Below are 24,504 nucleotides of genomic sequence, written 5' to 3' on the forward strand. Positions count from 1 at the left end.
ATCTACCATACATGGCAACTTTTCTAATGCTACTACAAAAGATTAAAGAGGATGAGTCACAATGGTCAAATTCAATGGCACTTTTCCGCTCAAAATTTGTACAATTATTCATTCGCTAATAGTATACTTATTCAAAATATAAATGAAAGTCTTAAATACTATAATGGGTTTCACCTATATATAATTGAATGAAAAATTTTCATGGAGGAAAGAATTAATAAACAATATGGCAATGCTACACCATCCTTCATTTTGCTGCAAAAGAGAATTTAAATAATTTTTGTTAAGATGGATCGGTGCATAAACTCATGTATAGATTCTTATAAAGTTAAAATTGCAAGTAGAAAAATGACTCATACTCTGCTTTCTTTTTTTGAAATCAAAGGTACGTGAGCAATGAAGAAACTTAGATAGTGTCACCAAAAATTCCATAGATTTATCTTAGATATGACAACATCCTCTTCCAAAATATAGTAAAAACAGTGTCCCTTTTATATCTTCTTTTGGCATTCTTATGTCAACTTTGGTGGCAACAAAACAATTTTGAGAATTAACACTTCTACAAAGATTATTTCAATAGGTACTATAAAGCATTCACTTCATGTACACTTATAGTGTCATCATACTAGAGCTTGAATCTTTATACAAACAGATATAGCTTATTCAAGATTGGCCATGTGTTGCACAAGTGTTTTAGCTTAGGCCTTGTGATAGGAAACTATAATGATTCATGATCAATAGCCACCAACGTATCCTTTGTATAGACAACCTAAAGAATGCTTTGCCTTTGGTTATGCACATCACTCCCAAGAACATCGAACAAGAAATTATTTCTCTAGATTCACTTGGAAGTCATAAAGAGAGCTTGGTGATGAGTGAATTTGTTTGTTATTAAAGATAAAGCCAAAATTTCTTCATAGTATGTATCATGTCCAATTCCTCTTTTTCCATGGTGGTGTATTTTTTCTCAGCAATATTGAGCTATATGCAAGCATAATAGATTGGAAAATCCATGGTGCCTTAACTTGGCTGAGTGAGTATGCACCTAATAGAAAAATTTGAGATGTCTACATGAACATGGAATACTTTGTTTTAATATATTGTCTTCAAAATAGGTGGAGTACCATAAGCATCTATCCATTTTTAAAGAAGATAATTATATTATTGTATCCACCACTAAAAATTAGTGATCAAGCCATAAAGAGGTTTATCTATAATAGCATACATGTATATAAACCTTTGATAATATCCAAAATATCCATGAATGCTTGAACTTTGTATATTGCGGTTGACTTGACCAATTTTATACCAACTTTAATCTTTTTAGATCCATTGAATTTCCATTTTTAAAGTAATATGTCCCAAAAATTTATCTTGTCGTACCATGAAAACACACTTTTTAAAATTCTAATAAATCCTATACAAGCGGTATTTTTAGGAAATTTTCTCAAGGTGACCAAAGTGGTCCTTGTGTAAGAATGAACGGATGCAAAGGTCCTAAATATATCTTAAAGGCATGATTCATCAATCTTTGGAAAGTGTCTGAGGCATTGGTCAATCCAAATGTCATGACTTGATAAGAAAAAAAAAATCATTCCTTAGCAAGGACAATTTTCTATTCATGTTTAAAGTGTATAGTCAATTGGTTATATCTTGAGAATCCATTTGAAAATAACTTTATACTTCGTTCTCTGCTATTCTTTCCAATATTATATGTTCAAATATAGGTAAGGTTTAGTTGGTTGAGTTTACCTTTTTGAAATTGACACACACCTTTAATTTGTCATTTTTCTTGGATATTGTCACAATTGGAGAAGCTCAATTAGTGTATTCACTTTCTTGTATGAACTCTATCTTTTTAACTTTTTATATCTCTTCCTTTAAAGGTGTAACATTTAATGGCCTAGTAACTTGTGTGTAGCGGAAAATAGAATGAACATAGTGAGCATTTCATTATAATAGATTCCTAATGAGAATAACAAGAGTGCTTGGGTAGAGAGAGCACCAAAAAGTATAACACCTAGTTAGATAGCATGAACAATTCTTCAAAAGAGAGAGAAATTAAGCAATTGACAACAGTTGAGGACCGGATTTGCATGGTGCCGGTCCCCCCTCCAAAAGGCTTTGTATTATGGTTTCTCCCATCAAGAGAGACATTTTACAATACAATTCTTTGTGTTCCTTAAGTACTAGATAGTGCAATGAAGATGGAAACTTCAAACACTCAGCAATACACTTATCAAACACAACATCCATTCCCTCACGGTCTCAGACCCAAGACCTCACACACCTTCGAAGATGGTGAGAGCTAGCGGGGTATGAGAGTAGATTGAGAGGAAGAAGGACACATGTCAGAAGGCTATCACTTATGCTGCTTAATTTCCATTGGTTGAGGCTGGGGAGGTCAATAGGATGTGAGCATGAGCAAATAGCAAGGGGCTGATTTTTCAAAGGCATTATTGACTTACACACTCACACAATCTATGTGTGAAGCAAGAAGACTCTCTCTCTCCTTCTCAAGCTTTAATAGAAAGCTTACCACCTACTCCATCCAAGCTTGTGAGAAGGGAGGCCTACACCAACAACTCTTGGCTTTGTGATGCAAATCCAACCAAGAGCCAAGCTTCAATGCATGCTCATCTCCTCTACCATGCTAATTACTAAGCTAAGCTATGCTAATATGAGTGATTATGTGAGGAGATGTACATCTTTCTCGTAAGAATACTCCCCCTTTCCCCTTTTTTGAGAGATTTAGGTAATTAATATATGCAACTAAACTCTCATTGGCCCTTTGCCTCCTGGCCAATCGGAATCAGGCAAGCATTGGGCTGCTGAATACTCATTGGACCCCTTGGGAGATTGTCCAATAGTCTTCTAGAGAGCTTAATTCTTATTGGTTCTTTTATTAAGTGTTTTTAAATTGATTAAACTAGATACTCTAGCCTAATTCTCATTGGTCCACCTCCAAGGTCATCCAATAGGATTTGAGTATACCTTGTGGGCATCTGGGCTAGGGAGCTGACATGTGTCCCTCATTCCCTTTGTGTAAAGGGAGCTTGTGTGTGTGTGTGTGTGTGTGTGAGTTTCTCTCTCATCTCCTACAACTAGGGCTCGCCCCCTCCTATGTAGGGATGCATGAAGACTTTTGGGACACACACAAAGCATCCAATTTCCCTAATATTTGACCTTTGGACACAACCTTTGAATTTTGGAACCTTAGCATTTTGGAAGTCTTAATGGGTTGAACCTTAGGGTCTTTTAAGCCCATTGTTGCACATTGCTCTTTTGTAGATGGCCCCCCCTTTGGATCCCTATTGTGGCCAGTCTGCCAGCTTAACCAATATTCTAGCTTTTTCTCCCCTGGTACTTCCCCATATTAAATGATCATTTTAACATGAGAAAATCATTTAGGAGAATTAGATATTAGTTTTTATGACATTACCTCTCTCTTGAAATCATAGTCATCCTCGACTCTGGGGTAGAGGAGATAAAGCATATTCATCAGTCCTTTTTCTAGCGGGTAGAGGATCCATATGTTACCCTACGACATCATTCCAGAATGGATGACTAGTCCATTTGGCACTTGAGAGCCTAAGCTACCGCAAGCATGTCTGCACATTAGTCCTATCAATCTTCCATAGTAGAGTGACAAGCTCTACTTGGTGTTTGGGAGACATCGTCTCCGGAAACTTGATCTGAGCATGCATACTACTTCATTTTTGTGCACAATAAAGAAAAAGAGAGTCTTATAAGACAAAAACTTTATTTGTTTTTAACATTTGTACATTTGCTTACACTTGGGAAGCATTGACAAGGTTTAGGTTATCCTTTAATTGTATGGCTTGCATCCATCTAGCATCTTCAAAAGGATAATTCTTAAACTTAATAAGATATCGTCGGATAGTCTTGCCGCCTCTTAGTACCTTGTCTTCATGTCGGAGAATGGACTCGGGCTGCAGCACCTCTTCTTGGTCCTCGAGCTCCGGTGGGTCTTCAATAGTTGGTTCTTGTGGTGGCTTTCCTTTGTAAGGCTTTAGTAGGCTCACATGGAAAGCATTGTGTATGAGCCAATGGCTGGGCAACTTTTGATAGGCCATTTCATTGATTGGCCTAAGAATTTGGAAGGGACCGTAGTACCTTTTTGCTAACTTAGCATAGTACTTTTGGTGTCTTGTAGGATTCTTGCCCGTCGTGTGTCTTAATCGAGCCTTGGGAACTTTGAGTAAGACCCAATCATTTTCTTTAAAGGCTCGGGCTCTTCTGTGCTTGTCTGCAACAGCCTTTTGCCTTTGCTGTGAGATAGAGATAGCATCTTTAATCTTTTGAAAAGATTCTTGTAGGTCTCGGCTATACTCATCTGCAAAACGAAGATCTTCCCATATACCTTAAGTAGCAGGGGACTTTTTGATCTTCCCTCAATTACCTCAAATGGTGCTTTTGTTGTGGAAGTATATACAGTGTTATATGCATACTACACTAAGGGTAAGTACTTCTCCCATTGGGATCTTTGATCTACTTCCGTTACATAGGCTTTTAGTAGATCGAGAATTGTTAGGTTAGCTATTTCACTTTGGCCATCCCTTTGCGGGTGATAGGCCGAAGAGAAATTAAGCCTTGTTCCTAGATTTTCAAAGAGACCCTTCCAGAAATTACTGGTCATTCTAGGATCTCTATCCGACACTATGGACATTGGCAAGCCATGGTACTTGAAGATTTGTGATATGAAGAGGGTTGCCATTTGATGGGCTTTGATAGTCTTTTTGACAGGTATAAAATGAGCTTGTTTACTGAGCCTGTCCACTATCGTCCATATTTCCGTATTCCCATGGATAGACTTAGCCAATCCAAAGATAAAATCCATGGATATGCTCTCCCATGGTGAATCAGGGATTGGCAAAGGTTGAAGCAATCCAGGTTGCTTCCCTCTATCAAACTTCGTCTTTTGGCATACCACACATTTAGAAACATACTCTTGTATGTTTGCTTTCATGGTAGGCCAATAGACATATGTTTCAATCCCCTGTACGATAGACTGAATCCCTCTATGCCCCGCATAAGGAGGAGCATGAGATTCATACATTACTTTCTCACGGAGTGAGTTAGTAACGCATAGTCTATTGCCATAGAGAAGATAACCATCTTGTAAAGTAAATGGTTCCTCTTTCTTCCCTAGTGCAAGTGTTGAAATCACATCTCTAAAATCAGGATCAATAGCATACTCATCTATCATAGAAGATAGATCATTGTGAGTTGCTATGGAAACCGCATTCACTCTCGGCCATCTTGAGAGTGCATCGGCTACTTGATCATGCTTGCCAACAATCTGAGCAATATGAAAATGAAATTGCGAAATAAAATTTTCCCACCTCATTTGTTTGTTGGAGAGCTTGGTCTACGTCATGAAGCTCTTTTGGAAGTCTCGCAAGGAGGCTTCCTAGGTGCTCTCTTGTCATGGCGGGAAGCTTGGAGAATCCTATGAGCACAAAGTTGCCGTTGCACTTCACTTTGGAGGGATGGATTGCCCATGGCTTGTTGAAGCCTAGAAACAAGACAATTAACAAGCATCGGGGAATCATTAGTAGCTTGCTCATTAGCAAAATCAAAGCTATCAACGTTAATTTCACTCTCTTTACTATTGTCAGCCATTATAACAACTTTTAGGTGTACTTTGCCACTTCAAGCCCTAGTTTCTAGTCCTCTTTACCCCTTTAGAAAAATCACTCAAGCTACTGTACCCGTGGCTCGAATACCATTAATTGCAAGGAATAGAAGAGAGGGTCGTTCAACACCAAAACAGCACTGACTCCTGTCCAGCTTTTAATAGCTCAATAGTGGTTAAGCCGTAGGCAAGCCCCGTAGGACTCCACTATCAAGACCATAGCTCTCGACGGTGATGCCCCGTTAACTGCACACAAAGGCAGGCACACTGCAAGGCTGAAAAATCCCCATTCTACTTACTCACATGCAATTAATAATACCAACCATTTATGGCTAGCTTGAGGATCTCCCTTCTTGAGCAAGAAAACCGAAACCTTGTGCTCGGATACCAATGTAACATTTAACGGCCTAGTAACTTGTGTGTCGGAAAATAGCATGAACATAGTGAGCATTTCATTATAATAGATTCCTAATGAGAATAACAAGAGTGCTTGGGTGGAGAGAGAAACAAAAAATATAACACCTAGTTAGATAGCATGAACAATACTTCAAAAGAGAGAGAAATTAAGCAATTGACAACATTTGAGGACCGGATTTGCATGGAGCCGGTCCCCCCTCCAAAAGTCTTTGTATTATGGTTTCTCCCATCAAGAGAGACATTTTACAATACAATCCTTTGTGTTCCTTCAATACTAGCTAGTGCAATGAAGATAGAAACTTCAAGCACTAAGCAATACACTTATCAAACACAACATCGATTCCATCACGGTCTCAGACCCAAGACCTCACACACCTTCGAAGATGGTGAGAGCTAGCGGGGTATGAGAGGAAGAAGGAGTATTCTTACGAGAAAGATGTACATCTCCTCACATAATCACTCATATTAGCATAGCTTAGCTTAGTAATTAGCATGGTAGAGGAGATGAGCATGCATTGAAGCTTGGCTCTTGGTTGGATTTGCATCACAAAGCCAAGAGTTGTTGGTGTAGGCCTCCCTTCTCACAAGCTTGGAGTAGGTGGTAAGCTTTCTATTAAAGCTTGAGAAGGAGAGAGAGAGTCTTCTTGCTTCACACATAGATTGTGTGAGTGTGTAAGTCAATAATGCCTTTGAAAAAACCGCCCCCTCTCTCTCTTGGTTGACCCCTCTTGCTATTTGCTCATGCTCACATCCTATTGACCTCCCCAACCTCGGCCAATGGAAATTAAGCAGCATAAGTCATAGCCTTATGACATGTGTCCCCCTTTCCCCTTTTGGGAGAGATTTAGGTAATTAATATATGCAAATAAACTCTCATTGGACCCCTTTGCCTCTTGGCCAATCGGAATCAGGCAAGCATTGGGCTGTTGAATGCTCATTGGACCCCTTGGGAGACTATCCAATAGTCTTCTAGAGTGCTTAATTCTCATTGGTTCTTTTATTAAGTGTTTTTAAATTGATTGAACTAGATACTCTAGCCTAATTCTCATTGGTCCACCTCCAAGGTCATCCAATAGGATTTGAGTATACCTTGTGGGCATATGGGCTAGGGAGCTGACATGTGTCCCTCATTCCCTTTGTGTAAGGGAGCTTGTGTGTGTGTGAGAGTTTGTCTCTCATCTCCTACAACTAGGGCTCGCCCCCTCCTATGTAGGGATGCATGAAGACTTTTGGGACACACACAAAGCATCCAATTTCCCTAATGTTTGACCTTTGGACAACACAACCTTTGAATTTTGGAACCTTAGCATCCAATTTCCCTAATGTTTGACCTTTGGACACAACCTTTGAATTTTGGAACCTTAGCATTTTGGAAGTCTTAATGGGCTGAACCTTAGGGTCTTTTAAGCCCATTGTTGCACATCGCTCTTTTGGAGATGGCTCCCCCTTTGGATCCCTATTTTCCCTCCTTTGGATCCCTATTGTGGCCGGTCTACCACAATAGGGCTCCCCCTTTGGATCCCTATTGTGGCCGGTCTACCAGCTTAACCAATATTCTAGCTTTTTCTCCCCTAGCTCTTCCCCATATTAAATGATCAGTTTAACATGAGAAAATCATTTAAGAGAATTAGATGTTAGTTTTTATGACAAAAGGTTTCGTTGTATGTGTATGTTAGGTTTTGTGTCTTCTCTCATTCAAATAGTGTGTTAACAAGATTTTCAAACATACACCTTTTAAGTCCTTATATGACTATGCAAATACAACCCTGTATTCCATCAAAGTTTTTATAATGAGAACATCTTCTTTTTCCAAACATAAACCTATGGCTATGTAAGCCAATTTTTGCTCTTCTCTAAGAGAGCTAAATCAATTTGGTTTGCATTTTTAGATCCATCATAATAAGACTTTCCTATTGCTTTCAACTTCCACACAAAATATTGCATTACAATTCTCCTATCTTGGACAATATATTTTTTGAAATGAGATGGAGCATTGATTGCATCACTTTAATTGTCATTTTTAGATTTCATCTGTGTCATCAAGACTTCCTAGAGCATCTGCTTAAGTTCTTGATACTTCATTTCACTCTCAATTTTAGACAGTTTTACTTTTGTTTCTTTCTTCTTTCACTTTTGTTTTGTTTTTATTACTGTTGTTTTCTTTTCCAAGATTGGCATTGGTTGTTTTTGCACTTAGTTCATGTCTTTTTCTTTGATATCTTTTTTGTTACCTCCTTCGTAAAAAAATAAAAATGAAATTCAACATTCTATTCAATATCTGTGTCCGTGATCTTTCAACTCACCAATTACACCATAATACACCTCACTCTCTTTTAAGTGAGATGGATCTCTAATGTAGATTTCATCTTGTATCTGCAATGCAAGTATCTCCTTTGTTGCTTCACTATTGAGATTTATAGGATAATCATCCTCATTTAATTCCATTTTGATTGTTTTATTATAAAAATCATATGAATGGGTATGACTTCATTTCCTTTCTCATCGCATAATTTAGTATATTTAGACTCGTTGACACATATGTCTATGGTAGCTAATATATCTATTTAACTAAATGCTCAAACAAGTGCTCTAAAAATGGTTCAAGAACATATGCACCATCAATCACATCTCTTTCTACAATACAATCTTCTCTTTGTAGGCTATTGTGTTCTAAAGCAACATACATCCACATGGATGTATCATCTTTGAGCCACGATGGTAGCTCCATTTTGCTTGAAGCCAATGGTTTAGTATCCAAGTCCTCTACTTGAGTCTTACATATATCCCTTGTTATTGTCCAAGATTGCCTTAGATACATGACATTAGAGGAATTTCAGAAGCCCGAGCAAGATTTTTTGAGCAAAACAAAAACGATAGCAATACATAGTGACTTGTTTGACTACATCTATCTTAATTTTTGCCAAATATTTGATAAGAGTAAACATCATAAGCTTAAGTTGGTACCCTACTATTGTACAAGGAGTTTAGGTAAATGCTTTTGAAAGGAATGAACACACAAACAACCCTATCAATGTGACAAGATTTACAACAACTCTAGAAGCATAAAACAATGCCTACATCTAGATTTTTTTTTTAATGGGAGATTTTAGTTTGGATACTTGAACATATCTACAATAGCTTGAAAAAGAGCAAGAACCGATCTTTGTAATTACCCACCTCTTAATGTAAAACCATGCATAGATTTTGCAATATCAAATTTATCAAGTTTCACAAAGCAAATCAAATTTCAATTATGAAAACATATTTAATAGCAATGGAGGTTTGGTGCATCTTCTTGCCGATGTAATGTAAACTACCAAAGACCATTTAACAAGTCAACTCACCAATTTTAGTGACACATTCAATTATCAAAGCACCATCCAGTTTTAACTCTAGGTTTTTTGTGTTTTGCATCTTACACTCACAACCAAGATATTCTTTTCTTTTCTTTATTTTGTCATCTTACTAATGTTGGATGACCCGAGGGCGATTGGATGATAAAATTTTCTTATGGCCCCTTTCATCTATAGAGGCTAGCTTTAGAAAATCTTGTATATTTTCCAATGTTGTTGAATCTAGTGATATTATAGACTCTCTCTCTCTCTCTCTCTCTCTCTCTCTCTCTCTCACACACACACACACACACACACACACACACACACACACACACACACACACACACACACACGTTGTATCAAAAACACCTTGCATCTATGTAGAAAGTTTTGAAGCTTTTTTTTTAAAGTTAGTTAGTGTCCATTGAAATATATTAAAGAAAATATAAGCCTTTTGCCTAAAGATACAATAAATTTTGTTTGTTAGGTTTTTCAAAGGCAAACCCATGTTATTTATTTTCGTTGTTGCATTGGAACGTCTTCAAAACCCATGTTATTTATGTGAACTATAGATGTTGGATTGGGAAAATAATAAGTGATTATTTTACTCAATGTTTTTGTTATGGTTGAAATTATGCTAAACAAAACTTCCTTCTAAGAGTCCTCGTTGCCATGGACTGCTAAAGGCAAGCTTCATTTTGAACCAACATATAACATGTGCTAAAACATTACATGACTTTTCAAATAATGGATATGGGGAAATAATGATAATAATGCATGTACTAGGACATACTACTATTCCCTTGCTTGCTCTCGCCTTGCCCTTGCTTGCAACACATGAGTGCCCTCGCGTCGCCTTGCTCCTAGCATTCCCCTCTTTGCTCCCTTCAAACAACCTATAGCCCCTACCAACCAATCACTTCGTGAATTCTCTAGAGGGTCGCACAAAAGCAAAGGTGATCGATGTGATTGCATCTAGAGTAAGGCCTTCTTTCACAACTATTGTCAAGAGCATAGAGCTTCCCTTAGACAACCGTTGTCCATTTTGGGAATCACATCCACGTAAGTAAGCTTGCATCAACCCTTCAATTCAGCAAACACATGAGGCAACAACATCCTCAAAGGTTCTTTGAGTTCATCATTTTTATAATCTTTCCATAGATCATTTAATTGTCTTGGTTTCCATCAAAAGGCCATCACCTTTGTTTTATGGAGATGGATATTAGTTATGTCAAAAAAGATTCTTCAAAATTTTTTTGCTCGCTTAAATAATGTCAATCTTTGTATAATTAGAGTTTGTGAGGAGAGATTATTATTATTTTTTAAACATCTAGAATCAAATTAGAATCCCTAAATCTCTATAGATAGAAGACTTTTTTAGGTCAATTAGTTTTCTTTAGTTTCAAATATCTTCAAATTTAGAAAAAATGTTTCTTTCTTCTTCTGATCCAAATAGAGCTTTTGTAAAAATATTAGAATTTGCCTAGTATATTATTGTATAAATAACCAAATGGTATTAGTCCATGGTATCAATCCAATCATAAGTACATAGATTTTAGTAACAACCTTGGTTAGAGTATCCATGCATCAAGTCACAATTTTCTTCTTAAAGCATGAGCCAAAAGAGATAAGCTAGGCAAGTTTCAAAATTATCCTACCGGGTACAATGTAAATGAAGCCATGTAATGAGATAATTTCAAAATTACATCTCATTCAGAGTATTTAACCCACCCAAAAGAAGGATACTGTCAAATCAAATTTTCAACTCTTACAAATTTCAAGTTTCAAGAATGCATATAATATCTCTATATGCTAAGCAAAATCCAGTCAACATCTCAAGATCCAACCTTACTAGTTTTTTACCCAAAAAAAGCAAGAAGTGGTCACCTTTTCTCAAGGATTGTAACTCAACCTCATCTAGTCATAGCCAACAATAATAAAATTATTGTTGGGAGGATAATGACCCCTATCATTATTACTCATTAGGACACAATGAACACTTTCATTTGTATTTACAATCAAAGGGATTTGGAACACACAGCTAGTACAAGAAAACTACACAACAAAAGGAGTTGCAAAGTGACATCTAATAAGACAATATCTATTGCCAACTACAAGATCATTTTTGCAAGATCATATCTACTGTCAGGCATAGGATCATTCAATATCTACTGTCAGGCATAGGATCATTCAGCATGGGATTTGGAACACACGAGGATCGCTAAGAGGCCAAGCACCCCCATCTTCCATAGTGAGTCCTAACCAAGAAATTTATCAATTGGTCAAAAACACCTAGTAATGTTAATCTAGCGGACACTATGACTTTCTAGAAAAACCAAGAGTTTAGTAGTATGTCCAAGATCAACAACAAGCATAGAGGAAGGAAAACCTAGAAATCTACAAAAGTCTAAACCCAAAAACAAACGTAGACTTCAAATATTATGGCAAGGTCCTAAAAGTATATCCAAAAGAAGAGAGACTAATGGTAGTTCAAATGACCTAGTCATGCTAGGACCTCGCATGAGAGGGGGATATCTTGGCCTTCTGTCTTCAATCTCTAATATGAAATTCTGAAAACAATTGGTTTATAGAAGTAGCAAGCATATTCTAATAATAGAAAAAGTTTCATTGAAAAGAGACAAGGAAATCCCATTTTTTTAAAGCATATCATTGTCACAATTGCATAGAACCAAATCAAAAATAAAAAGCCTTATCAAAACCAAGAACTTGACATTAGGGTGCATCAGCCAAAAAACTTTAGTACACAATCCTAAGCATCCACATTATTCAAAGACAATCTAATTTTTGCCTCTAGTAACACCAACAGCTAAGGAAGATACAATCAATCATAATAAAGACCTGGTTCATCTACCATAGTCATTCATAACCCAAGGAAGAAAACATGAACGAGATTAAAGATTATCAATACAACCAGTATTAATGAACAATAAAAACAAGAGCTTACCATTAGGCCCAAGAATAATAGCAAGACCAAAAAATTCACAAAACAATCCTAAGCATCCTCATCTTTCAAAGTATATCATAGCTAGGGGCTCAGAGCAAGGGCGAAACCAAGGGCTTAGCATGAAGAGCCTTTGAATATAGAGGAAGCAAAAACACTTGACTAGACTCATTCATCCCTAGTACACCAATCAAAGCACTTTGAATAAGATCATAGTTTGCATGAATGAGCTAATATTTTGCGATAAAGATGGTTTATGATACAATGCCCTTCTAGATGCTGAACGCTATTGTGGAACCGGAAGATCAAGGCACACAATTGAGAGTGTATTACTTAGTGTGCAATGGAAAGATAGATAACCCTAGAAGGATGGGCGTATATATCAATGCATGGGGGAAAAAACCTCCTAAAGAAGGAAAAAATGCCCAGGTGGTCCTAAGTGTGTTCACACACATCACTACCGCATGCATATGGTAATAGAAGTAGCATACGAGAAAGAACTAGTTTCCTCTCTTATTATTATTAATATAGCATAGCATAGCAATGAAGATGAAGAAGATGGCAAGCATTGATTTGAAACATGACTCTTCATTGGATTTGCATTCCATAACAAAGAGGTGTTGGTGTAGGCTCTCTACTTCTCAAGCTTGGAGATGGAGATAAAGTTCTTGCTCGTCACACAATGAGAGTGTGTGTGGGAGAGTATATGCTACAAGCAAGGCCTCTTCTTGCTTGGGTCAACCCCTCCTTTTTGCTCAAGCTTTCATCTCATTGGCTCTTGCCAAGCATAACCAATCACATGCTTTGGTCATTCCAATCAATAGAGGTAGCATTTAGACAAGTGTCCTCCTTTCCCTTTGAGAGAGAGGACTTGAATAATGCTTGAATAATTAATTATTTAAACTAAATTCTCATTGGACCTCTCAGAAGGTCATCCAATAGGCTCTAGACACGCTATGAGGGCAACCTTGCTAGTGGCTTGACATGTGTCCTATATGCCTCTTGTGGAAGGGGTGTCCCTTGGGTGAGTGGTAGGGTATTCTCTCTCATCCCCTACTCTTGGGGCTCGCCCCCTCTTTTGTAGGCTTCCTTTGACTTCAAGAACCTCAAGCACCAAGCTTGGCCTTCAAGCATGACAAGCACCTTAGTAATCAATCATGACAAGCACCTCAAGCACCTTAGTCAGCTCAAGCATGACGAGCACCTTAGCCAACTCATCTACAAAATTAATTTTGGCCTCTGTGGTACGATCGCGATCGGTGCCCCCAGATGCATGTTTTGCAACTTTTGATTTGGCCCAGTCTTGGAACTCAATTAAAAATACACTCTCTTGAATTTTCAAGGAAAATGCACAAATTTTGCTCATGGAATGGGCCTAATTTGTCAAACACAACTGAAACGGGAAAATTTGACCTACAACTACCAAAATCCGGTTAAAAATAATGATGGATAGCACGAAAAGCACCTCAAGCACATGCTTAGCTTACCCTAAGGTCTAAGGACTTTTAACACTAACCTTTGAAGGACTTTAATGAAGCTAACCCTAAGGTCTTTTAAGCTCCATTATTTGCACATTGTTCTGGAGTAGACCATCTCCTTTTGAGCCTTTGTCGAGATGTAACCATCTCTTTTTTGGCCCCATGTTGAGTTAGGTATAGCAACACATATCCATGTTCTAGCTCTTGTTTCTTCTTTTACCTTCCCATATTAAATGATCGGTTTAATATGAGAAAATCATTCGTGTAATGCTATATATTAGATCTTATGACAAATCCCATGGTGATAAAAACACTAAAGTGCAAACAGAGGTTATATTTATAATTAATGTGATGATGAGAGGTTTGCATGTTTTTGGACTACATAAGTAGAACTTAGTAAAGGATTGAATTTTGGGTGCATCTCTGGACCATTGGATAAAGCTTGTGGATTAGTGCCACGTGGAAAGCTGATGATAATAAACTCTTTTTTGGCTTTCTAAAAGAAGCCTTAGAGGAGAGTTGAGTTAGGCATACTTTCAATGTTTTCAGTGATGATAGAGACTTACCTTAAATTTGATTTTGGTTTTAAAATATTAAATGGATATTTTTATTTTATGTCATGGCATGTCTTGACTTTTCTTGCATTCTATTGTTCCAAAAGTGAAGCTTCACCTTGCATAATTCTAGTGAATTCTATACATACATGCACACACACACACACACGCACACACACACACACACACACACACACACACACACACACACACATATTTATGAGTTCTTTTTATTTCACCTTTCATTTCACAACCTCGCATGGCTTGAATTTTCTTACAGTCTATAGCTTAGTTCTGTTGAGCTATATATCGAGATACTATATATAGCTCAACAGCTATATATAATATCTCTATATATACCTCAACAAGTTCCAGTCAGTGTTCAAGAAAGTCTCCTTTATTAAGCAATCGACAATGTTTGGGAAAGTCTTTTTTTCCTAAGCGGCCAAGTCTTCTGTATGTAAAGATGCAAACTGGAAGTACTAGTAGAAATTTTCAAATTTGCAAGATTTTGAACTATTTTCTCGTATGCTTTATTTGTTTTTTTCCCTTTACCATTGCTTATAATCGGCTAATCTTGATTTTCAGTCGGCTCAAGGCTAAGATAAGGCATGCCTTTCCCAAACACTAGTGACCGACTTACCTCCTTGCAAAGAAGAAAACCGAAAATACTAGCAGAAATTTTGAAATTTGTAGGATTTTTGAACTATTTTCTCACATATCTCACCGGTTTTTCTTCCCTTTACCATGGTTTGCAGCTGACTAGTCTCGATTTTCAATCGGTCAGCTCAAGGCTAAGCTGAGGCAATACTTTCCTAAACAGTGATTCCAATTAAACTCAATCTAATGATTTTATCCCTTTCTTATTGTTTTAGAAAGCCACCGTGACCCTTTTACTTGTTTTATTTTTTTAAAGCCTTTGTGAGAGTGTGTTGACAATTGTGTACCTCTCCCTTTAAAGAGGGACATTGAGTATTGTGTCAAACATTATTTTTTATGCATTTGGAATATATTGTAATATAGATAATTCATTGTTACACTTTTTTTCAAAAAACATAATATTATTGTGACACCACATGTTTTAAAATACTAGTGTCACTTTCTATTTTTCTCTCTCACAAAGAAGCCTCTTATTACGAAATTCTTCTCAATGGCTTTTCTAAGCCTTAGTGAACTTTCACCTTATTTCAACCACTCTTCTATGGTCTTCGTCAAGTCAGAAATAAAATAACGAGACTCCATTACAAACTAAAAAGTAGATTTAATAAACATAGACAGTTATAAAATATTTATTTAAGAGCTCAAAAAATATTAAATTCTTTCACAATTGAGATATTAAGATATCTCACATCATGGTATCAAACGTTCTTTAAGGAATTTTTATTAATGGCTTCATAAAAAAAGGTAGATTTAATAAGAATAAAAAAAAAGAAAACAATGTCCTTTTAAGAGGTCCTTAAGTGAGAAGATTCTTTTACAAATCAAAATATTGCAATATATCAAATTTCTACGAATGCACTTCTACTGTTTTGTTTTTTAAGGCCTTTTTAAGCCGTTCAAATAAACAAAGAATAGAAAAAGAAAAAGTTAAGAGAGCTTCAAATCAATCAGAAAGACCCATTTAGAATTTAAAAGGAAGATATAATATTAAAAAAAATTTCTTTTTCAATGCAAAAGGACATGTGTCCACCATTGGGACCCATTTAAAATTTAAAAGGAAGATATAATGTTCACAAAAAATTCTTTTTCAATCCAAGAGGACAAGTGTTCATCATTGGCAACCTCTTTTGCATCTCCACCACCCCTCTTATGGCCTTTTCCAATTAAAAGGCTTTCCTAATGGCTTCAAAACATTCAAAAGGTATTCCTCATTCAAAGATTCCCTCAAAAATAAAAACAATGTGCTAGTCTATAGCACGTAGCAACATGCAATGATTAAGCATGTAGATTTGCAACAAGAGCACTTAGGAAGGATGGAAGAGAGAGAGAGAGAGAGAGAGAGAGAGAGAGAGAGAGAGAGAACAAAGACACTTTAAAAAGAAAAAAACTCTAAAGAAAAAATAAACTAGAAGAGAAACACAAATATACCAATGTGAGGTTGATCACCTCTTTGTAAACACAAAAAGTCTTTTGACTTTCCACCTTGTTTGTCTTTTCATTTCCTAAACTCACTCTTCATTTATCATTTATGCAACTAATATGTTTTGAAAGACTTTTTATTTTTCTAAGATTGGGGAGACCTAGTGGCCTTTTTCAAGCCAAAAATAATTTACTTCTAGGGCTGAGACCTTGCGCTTCTCGGTAGACTTCTTGCATTGGCTTCTGCTTGAATGTTTCGTGTGCCACTTCCTGTGATCGAGTAGGGTGGAATCCGGAGGCATAGCACCGCTCGCGATCGGTCAAGTTCATGGCCGCAGCAATGAGTTTATCGCCTCCATTGGCGCAGGTACTTGTACGACTGTGGTGTTGATCTCTGAATGACGATCACCCATGCCAATATATTTGTTTGAAGCAGGGCGAGGGTGTATTAAGCTTCTCTGCGTCTTCATCTATGAGAGGGGTGAGCCTGTCATCGAAGCTTTGCAATAAATTGGCTACCGTCAAATGCCCTCCCAGATTTGTAGCTGTGGCAGCTCCTCCTCGCCCACAAGAGCGATCTCCTGCATCCACTGGCTCTGTGAGTTTCTTTCTACTCTTGCATCCACTTTACACTACACTATGCAACATTGCTCTTCCAATTTCTCCTGAGCAAGTTGGTGTAGAGGACCTTGCTTTTTTCTGACTATAATATGTTTCACTTTGTGCTAGCCTGACCTTCTTGGCTGATTAAGTTGTCTGGGCATGTGGAGCATGATGCAGGTCATTTTATGTTTTGAGAAGGGCTATCCATGAAAGTTGAGCAAAGATATGTGGGCTGTGTAGTATGTGAGCAAACGTGGTTTAAAACCCTAAGAAGTAGAAGAAGACTTTCCAGGCTAGCAAAACCTTGATCGGGGGCTTAAAACCTTAACATAAAGCACAACCAACACACTCAATTTCATCTAAAGCTGATAGGCTGTACGGATTTTCACATTTTGCGCTGACACATTTTAGGGTGCCAGATTTTGATGCTTTGTGCTTTTCATGGAACTGGCTTTGGTAAGGCCTGGAGCCTTATAAAATGTGTTGTGGGCTCTCTCTAGCATTCTACCCATAGGAGCTGCAAAGCAAAGCAGAGCCACTTTTACCTTGTTGAAGCAATACAAAGAAATGGGGCACCACAATTTGGAGCCATTGCAGTCTTGGGGTGGAACAATCAATTCTCTCAGTTGGCACCTGGTGCCGTCTCGTTACATAACGGCCACTAATCGCACATATTTTTCCTCCATTTTGACCCCTGTTACCTACCGTTTGGAATTCCCCAATTCCCTTCCCTGTTGCTTGTGACTGTGCTTACAAATGACCACTACCCATATATGTTTCGTCTACATTTTAACACATTCGCACCCCCTGTTACCTATCCTGGGAATTCCCCAATTCCCTATTCCCATGTGATGCACAATCTCCTGCCTACTATTGGGTTCAATATACAATAACAATGTCCCTATGAACAGTAAACACTCAAGCTTAGACTGAGCTTTCCTTCCACCAAGAGTTAAGACCCAAGTCTAGACTAAGCCCACACTCGTTCCTTTTCTGTCAGTTCAACACTCTCATCCCACATTTTCCTTTTGTGAGACCAGAAATTAAGTATAATGATGTAATTTGTGGTCACTTTAGTAGCTCAACATACTCTCAGTGGATACAACAATTTCACCCCTTTTATCAAAAGAAGCCATTCTAGTCCAGATAAAGGCCAGAATTTGGTTGCCCGAACAGAAGCACATAGTTACTGAACACCAGAGGCAGATCTCCAGGTAATTGTTCTCTGATTTCAGGGTCTGTTTCCTTGTGTTGATTTTACTATGAAAGTTGCTGTTTTTTAACATTCGAGATAGACAGCGATGAATCATGGAACAATTACCCAAATTAGCAAATGGTCAAGCAACTACGCTGCTTGCATCATTCTTAGCAGCTAAGGTGTTACCAAATTAATTGCAACAAAACTAAGGCCCTTCGATCAGTATTTGCAGGTTGGCTTGCTTCTCGGAGATTGCCATGTCATCAGGTTGCCCCTCTTGAACGAAAAGTAATTATCTGTGATTAGATCTGCAAAAGAACTCGAGTTAGCTAAAAAAATGTCCAAGGGTCATTTGGAGGGTTGTTCAATTTTCTCATCCAGATCAGAGCTCTTGATATTCTAGTGCAGCAAAATTAGCCATTACACCTAGACCGCGTTGATATGTAAAGGGGTGTCTCTATGTAATCACTTCCGGCGAGGGATCGAACGGAAACAGAGAGATAGCTGCAATCTACACACTTGGCAACACTTTTAACACTTCAAAACAAACAAAAAATGAGAGACAGAGAGTAGATGACACAGCACGGCGGAGTTCCGAGCCAAGATGCATTGGCCCCATAGATTGGCGTCTCTCGCAATATTTCTTTATTATTGCTTTGCAAAGGTACAACGGTTTGGGGTTCTCCTCTGCTTATCCACGCGCCCTTGGCCAAACTCAAAAGCATGTTCATGAAAAGCAATTGGTCCCAAAAGAAAGCGCCATAGGGCTTTCTGTACTGCAGTTGTCATGTCTCCATGCTCAATGCAAATTGCGGAATTTTCGTGCAACTTCCACGTCAACTTTTAGTACGCAAATTTATGAGTGTGAGCGTGTGGCTTTATTTTAATTCAAGGCCCCTCGGCAAGATCTTACAAGTAGGTTGGGGGTTAGGATTAAAATCATAACCCAATTTCATAACTTGGGCCACTCAGCAAGGGCCTCATACGTTGGTAATTCTTTGGTTTCTTCTCTTCTAAACTTAGGACTCGATCGATTCTTGCAAAACTCAAATCAAATTAGTTGAAGACCCGAAGGTCACTCAGATGTCCTAGCACCATGTAGATGACATTTAGATGCAAATACCACATAGAGAGAACTGATCATGACACAGAGGATTCTGGCTTTTGACAACGATGACATTTAGATGCAAATACCACATAGAGAGAACTGATTATGGCACAGAGGATTTCGGCTTTGACCAAGAGATTAGCATGGATCATTTTTCTAGGGAAAGTGAGTTTGGGGCGAGCCAAACGAACGCATCGATCCGATGCGTCTTATCACCTTTGCAAGAATCTTAATTCTTCTCCTACGCTTTAGGCCTTTCGGCCTGGTCTTGCAAAACTTAGTTGTCAAGTTAGTCTAAGACCTGAAGGTCACACAGATGTCCCTAGTTCCACGTAGATGACTTGGGATACAAATACAACATAGAGATAACTGTTCATAGTTAAGAGGACTCCGGCTTTTACCAAGAGATTGGAATGGACAATCTTTCTAGGGAAAGTGATTCTGGGGCAAGCCAAACGAACGTATTGATCTGATGCGGCTATGACCTCGACGCAGAAACCCTAACCCTAAAACCTGTCACACACAATTGCTGGTCACTCATAAATGTAAGTTTGCATTCTCACTAGGGAACGCATTCTGGAATGTAGGGAAGTTTGGAACTTCCCCAGTGGGTATGTTGACAGGAAATGTTCTCTAGAAGGGAATTCAGGAAACTGGTTCTTTTCTGTTAAATGCATATGGGGTCCCCGTTCTTGCATTTTAAGGTCTGGCTGTAGGTTTAGAAACAAATCTAGACTGCTATTCCGCAGCGTCTAGTCAAGATGTCGAGGTGTATTTTTCGTGTTGCCTTCTTTAAATATGTACGACATATTTTTACTTATTTATTTCTTACGTGTTTTCCTCGGACATTGCATGACAGTGTGAAATGATTGCGGCCGAACAGGTTTCTCACATCGGGAGTTTAGGTCGGTCAGTCTTGGACTGGTCGGACCAGTTAGCATTGAATATTGTTGAGTATGGAAGCTTGTGTGTGCCAGATGGAATTTGGGCCATTCGGCAAGTCATTTACAACTTTATAAGGTGGTGGGAACTAGAGAATTAAACCAAAGGGGCAAACTAGACACTTGGCAGAAGCAGAGAAACTTGTAGGATACCTCAACAAGAGGGGGCGCCCAAATGAGGGTTGAGATTGATTACAGTGTGTGTGAGTAGTGGGTGCAAGTTCACAGCTTTAATGGAAAGCCTGCCTTCTTCTTTGTCTCATGTAGCACGATGATTTGCTCGTGCATCTCTCTCCCCCCTTTTGCACATATGGTAATGTCCCACTAGTTGGGCTACTGAGATGATCATGTACAATTTTGAGGGTTTTATGCGTGTTTGCCAAGGCAAGAGCCTTCTCAACAGGAACGGGATTAGCTAATTGCTAATCCCCCATAGGTACGCACAGTTCCATCACGAAAGATTGCGAATTTGGAGAGTTCTCACGTGAAAACTCGTCCATTTATAGGGGAACTGTCTCATTGCGTGCGGGAGCCCTTGGGACACGCATAGACGTGTTCGCTCTGCTATAAACGATCCAAAACAGAGAATTACAGCTATGTGTTCTTCTGCAGGTTTAGGGTTTTGCCCCTAAATTGCAAGAGAACAGCAGGGGAGCCTCATGAAGGCCTTGGCATGCTTAGGGTATTTACATGGCAGTGGCAAAACAGGGAATTACAGCACGCTGAATTTCTGTTACAGCTCACTAGAAATAGGGAATTACAGCACGTTGAATGCCTGTTACAGCTCACTAGGAAGTTTCTAAATTGCGAGGGGATCCGTCTTAGAAAGGTACTTTTGATCTACAGGGTTCTAGTGTCGTTACGTTGCTGAAATCAGGTCGGAAACCTGCATTTTAGACCTCGAAAGCTTCTAAATTGCGAGGGGATCTGTCCTAGATAGGTACTTTTGATCTACAGGGGTTTTGGTGCTGTTATGTTGCCGAAATTAGGTCTGAAACCTGCGTTTTCAGACCTCACCAGGTTTGGACAACTAAGTGTTCAGATCGTCTACTTTAAATTGAATAAAGAAATACCAAAATGTCACCTGCACATCTAACCAACCCTATGTGTACGTGGACAAGCTACTCCATGGCAAGGGTTAAGTTCAGTTCAACTAGATCGTCTACTTTAAATTGAATAAAGAAATACCAAAATGTCACCTGCACATCTAACCAACCCTATGTGTACGTAAACAAGCTACTCCATGGCAAGGGTTAAGTTCAGTTCAACTAGATAATGAAGTGAGCTGACATTTTTGTGAGTTTGTTTACAGATCGTGCATGTCCAGACACTCACAGTAGATGCATATCCTTTGGTTGCACACAACATGATCATCAGATTATAGTTAGAAGCCATCAGTAGCATTTTTACAGTGCATAGACCTATTTTCCCTATTTTTGACAATTTCACTTATTATTTTTAAGTGACTTTTGTTGGGAACTAGGTAGGGGAAATTCAGTAGACACGTATAAGCAAACCTAGCGCTAGCACTTTCTGGCAAAAGAGGCAGCAGGAGCACGTGGGCTCAACAAACACCTTCTCAGCAAAACCCCTCAAGACCAACCCAGCGTTTTTGCCAAGCAGAGACCTAGCGTTTTCATCCACAATAGAAGCCAGTGTTTTTGCACTTGCAGATTCCTAGCGACAGTAGAACAACAGAGCAGCCTAGCGTTTTGCATCTCCAAGACAACCGGCGACAGCAGAACAAGAAAAAGCCCTAGCGTTTTTGCAAGGAGACGATTTTCAGCTGAAACCGGCCTGTTCAATCCAAAAAGGGCGGTAGACTTTACTTTAAACCTTGATTTAGCTTTCACCCATTATTAGTCGTCTATTTTACCTGTACTTTCAAGACACAACAGAGGGGAGAGGGATACAGGCTGCTAGATTGCACCTGTATGAGTAGACAGACACCAGATTGGCCCCTAACTTAGGCGCCCCTTTCGGTATTTCTTTATTGTTCAAAAGAGGGAATAAACGCTGTGGTTCCTACAAGCTGCCCCGCACAAACTCGGCTGAATTTCCACTGTTCCAGCCCGATTTCGGCAGCATAACTGTACTAGAACCCTTCACGGTCAGTATTCCCACGCATTGACCGACTTTCCCGACGCATACGGGCACTTTGCAAAACCTGGCGAGAATCTGCAGCACGCTGAATTCTCTGTTTTCAGCCCTGAAAATGCTCCAGATCGCCTGTACAGCGGTCCCCTTGCGTCCCCGAACCTCCTGGGGGTATTAGGGTCCGTTTAGGGCCAAAACCCTAAACCTGCAAAAATACACAGCAGGCTGTAATTCACTGTTTCGGGCTCCGTTCCGCGTGCCGGTCGCATCCCTAGCAAGTCCTCGAGCTCCCGCACCTGTAGGGCTACTTGCCCTTTGAATCGGACGAGATTTCTGGCGTGAAACCTCTCCGAATTCACCTGTACCTGCGGGGGGATTAGCCGCTAGCTAATCCAGTACCTGTGCAAGAGGCTCTTGCCTCGGCAATCGCGCATGAACCCACACAATTGTACATTGGTCAAATGAAGAGCCCACTAGAGGGGCATAACATACTGCCAAAGGGGAGAGAGAGGGCAGTGCGTAGCGTGCAGGGCATCACTCCTGGCACCGCACTGTGCATAAGAGGGAAAGCAAGCACTCCATAGCTCTTAACCTGTGACAGAGACTTGGAAAATGAGCCTCCCAGCTATAAATCACGTTTTTGCCTTCTCTATAAGTAGTAAACTGGCCTCAGAGTGCCAAGTGTCACTCATTTGTGCATTTTCCCGCTTTAGACCCTCGGGTCTAAAAATATCTCACCTGCAGCCTCTGTTGACTTGGCCACAGAGTAACAAAATGATCCCCATGTCAAACTGCACGTAATGACGCGAAGACATTTTCAGGTCCCAAAATAGCAGTTCCCTAAATTTTAGGAGATGCTGCCATTATATCTTTCTAGGTCATCCGACCCTCTTTGTACACTGTGGCCACATCCAAAACTGAAATGTAGCCTCTGTAGCAAAGGATTCCACTTTGGCTAGTCAATGACCCCACTTGGCTAACCATAGTCCTTGTCCAACCTTAGTGCTCTCTTGCCCTCAGGCCTGGACTCCCTCTGGACAGTTCCACACTAGCTATGCAATGCAGGGCAGTTAGATTTCCCGAGGGGTGTTTCCAAAAAGTGAAAGTAAATAGATAATAAGAAAGAAATCAACAAAAAGGATAGATAGTAGTCACACGCTGGTGACATACCCCCCTCCTGAAATCTCAAACGTCCTCGTTTGCATCTATGTCGTACATGCTTACTGTCAACACTGATGTATTCAACACCTGTCGACACATATACGACACATACATGCTCATTGTCAACCCTGGTGTATTCAACACCTCGTCGACTCATGTATTGCCTGCGTGTGAACCCTGTCCCAATGACATAGTGGTAGCTTCGCACTCTGCCATTGCTTTGAGTCACTAACTTTCCAATGACAAAATGGTAGCTGCACATTTTGCCACTGTCTTATAGTACACGTTGGATCCTGTAACACTTTCGAGCATACCCAAACCGATAGTTTAAGAATGCAGTTACACATGTACTCTTCAATAGAAGCAATCACTGTATCCTTGACAAACTGACAAGAAATACTCACTTCTATAGCACTAACCAAACTTTTGGACATTCCATAAGAGCAATTGTCAAACTGACAATCTGTACAGCTCTAACATTCATGTAACAGGTATTTCATTTGAGCTCACTTTAAATACCATGTACATCATTTGTTTCAGAAGCCATTGTCACACTGACAATCCATGTAGCTTTGAAACTCAAGGGGTCAAGGTAGGTTGCAAATCGAAGGCTTCCAGGTAAAGTGATAACACAGTTGGTGACTCTGCAAGTTCACCTTCTTCCATCCACTTAGCATCCATTGGTGGATAGTTTCTGAACTTTACCAAGTAACGCCTAGCAACCTTGCCTTTCACTTTCCTTTCTTTGTGTGCCAAAATCTGTTCAGGGACCAAGATTTCGTCAAGTTCCTCGACTTCCGGCTGATCTTCAGCTGGTATATCTTCTGGCACATCACCCACATAGGGTCTGAGAAGACTCACATGAAACGCATTGTGAATCTTCCAACTGTCAGGCAATTTCAGCCTATATGC

The 24,504-nt window shown here is 39.2% G+C and overlaps 1 protein-coding gene across 2 annotated transcripts in view; it reads left to right on the top strand.

The window, feature by feature from the left end:
- The first annotated feature begins 16,677 nt into the window (after positions 1-16,677).
- The window catches only part of IIL1 (isopropyl malate isomerase large subunit 1), a 97,477-nt gene continuing 89,650 nt past the window's right edge, over positions 16,678-24,504 (top strand). The window contains exons 1-2 of one of the 2 annotated variants that reach the window (XM_086487644.1): positions 16,678-16,851; positions 16,921-17,082. In XM_086487644.1, the coding sequence (XP_086343770.1) occupies positions 16,813-16,851; positions 16,921-17,082 (201 nt within the window). In that variant the 5' untranslated portion in view covers positions 16,678-16,812. The remainder of the gene's footprint in view (positions 16,852-16,920; positions 17,083-24,504) is intronic. The other variant, XM_086487643.1, reaches the window with a different exon arrangement.

Source organism: Adiantum capillus-veneris, chromosome 17 (genome assembly GCF_014529385.1).
Source record: "Adiantum capillus-veneris isolate H3 chromosome 17, ASM1452938v2, whole genome shotgun sequence".
Lineage (NCBI taxonomy): Eukaryota > Viridiplantae > Streptophyta > Polypodiopsida > Polypodiales > Pteridaceae > Adiantum > Adiantum capillus-veneris.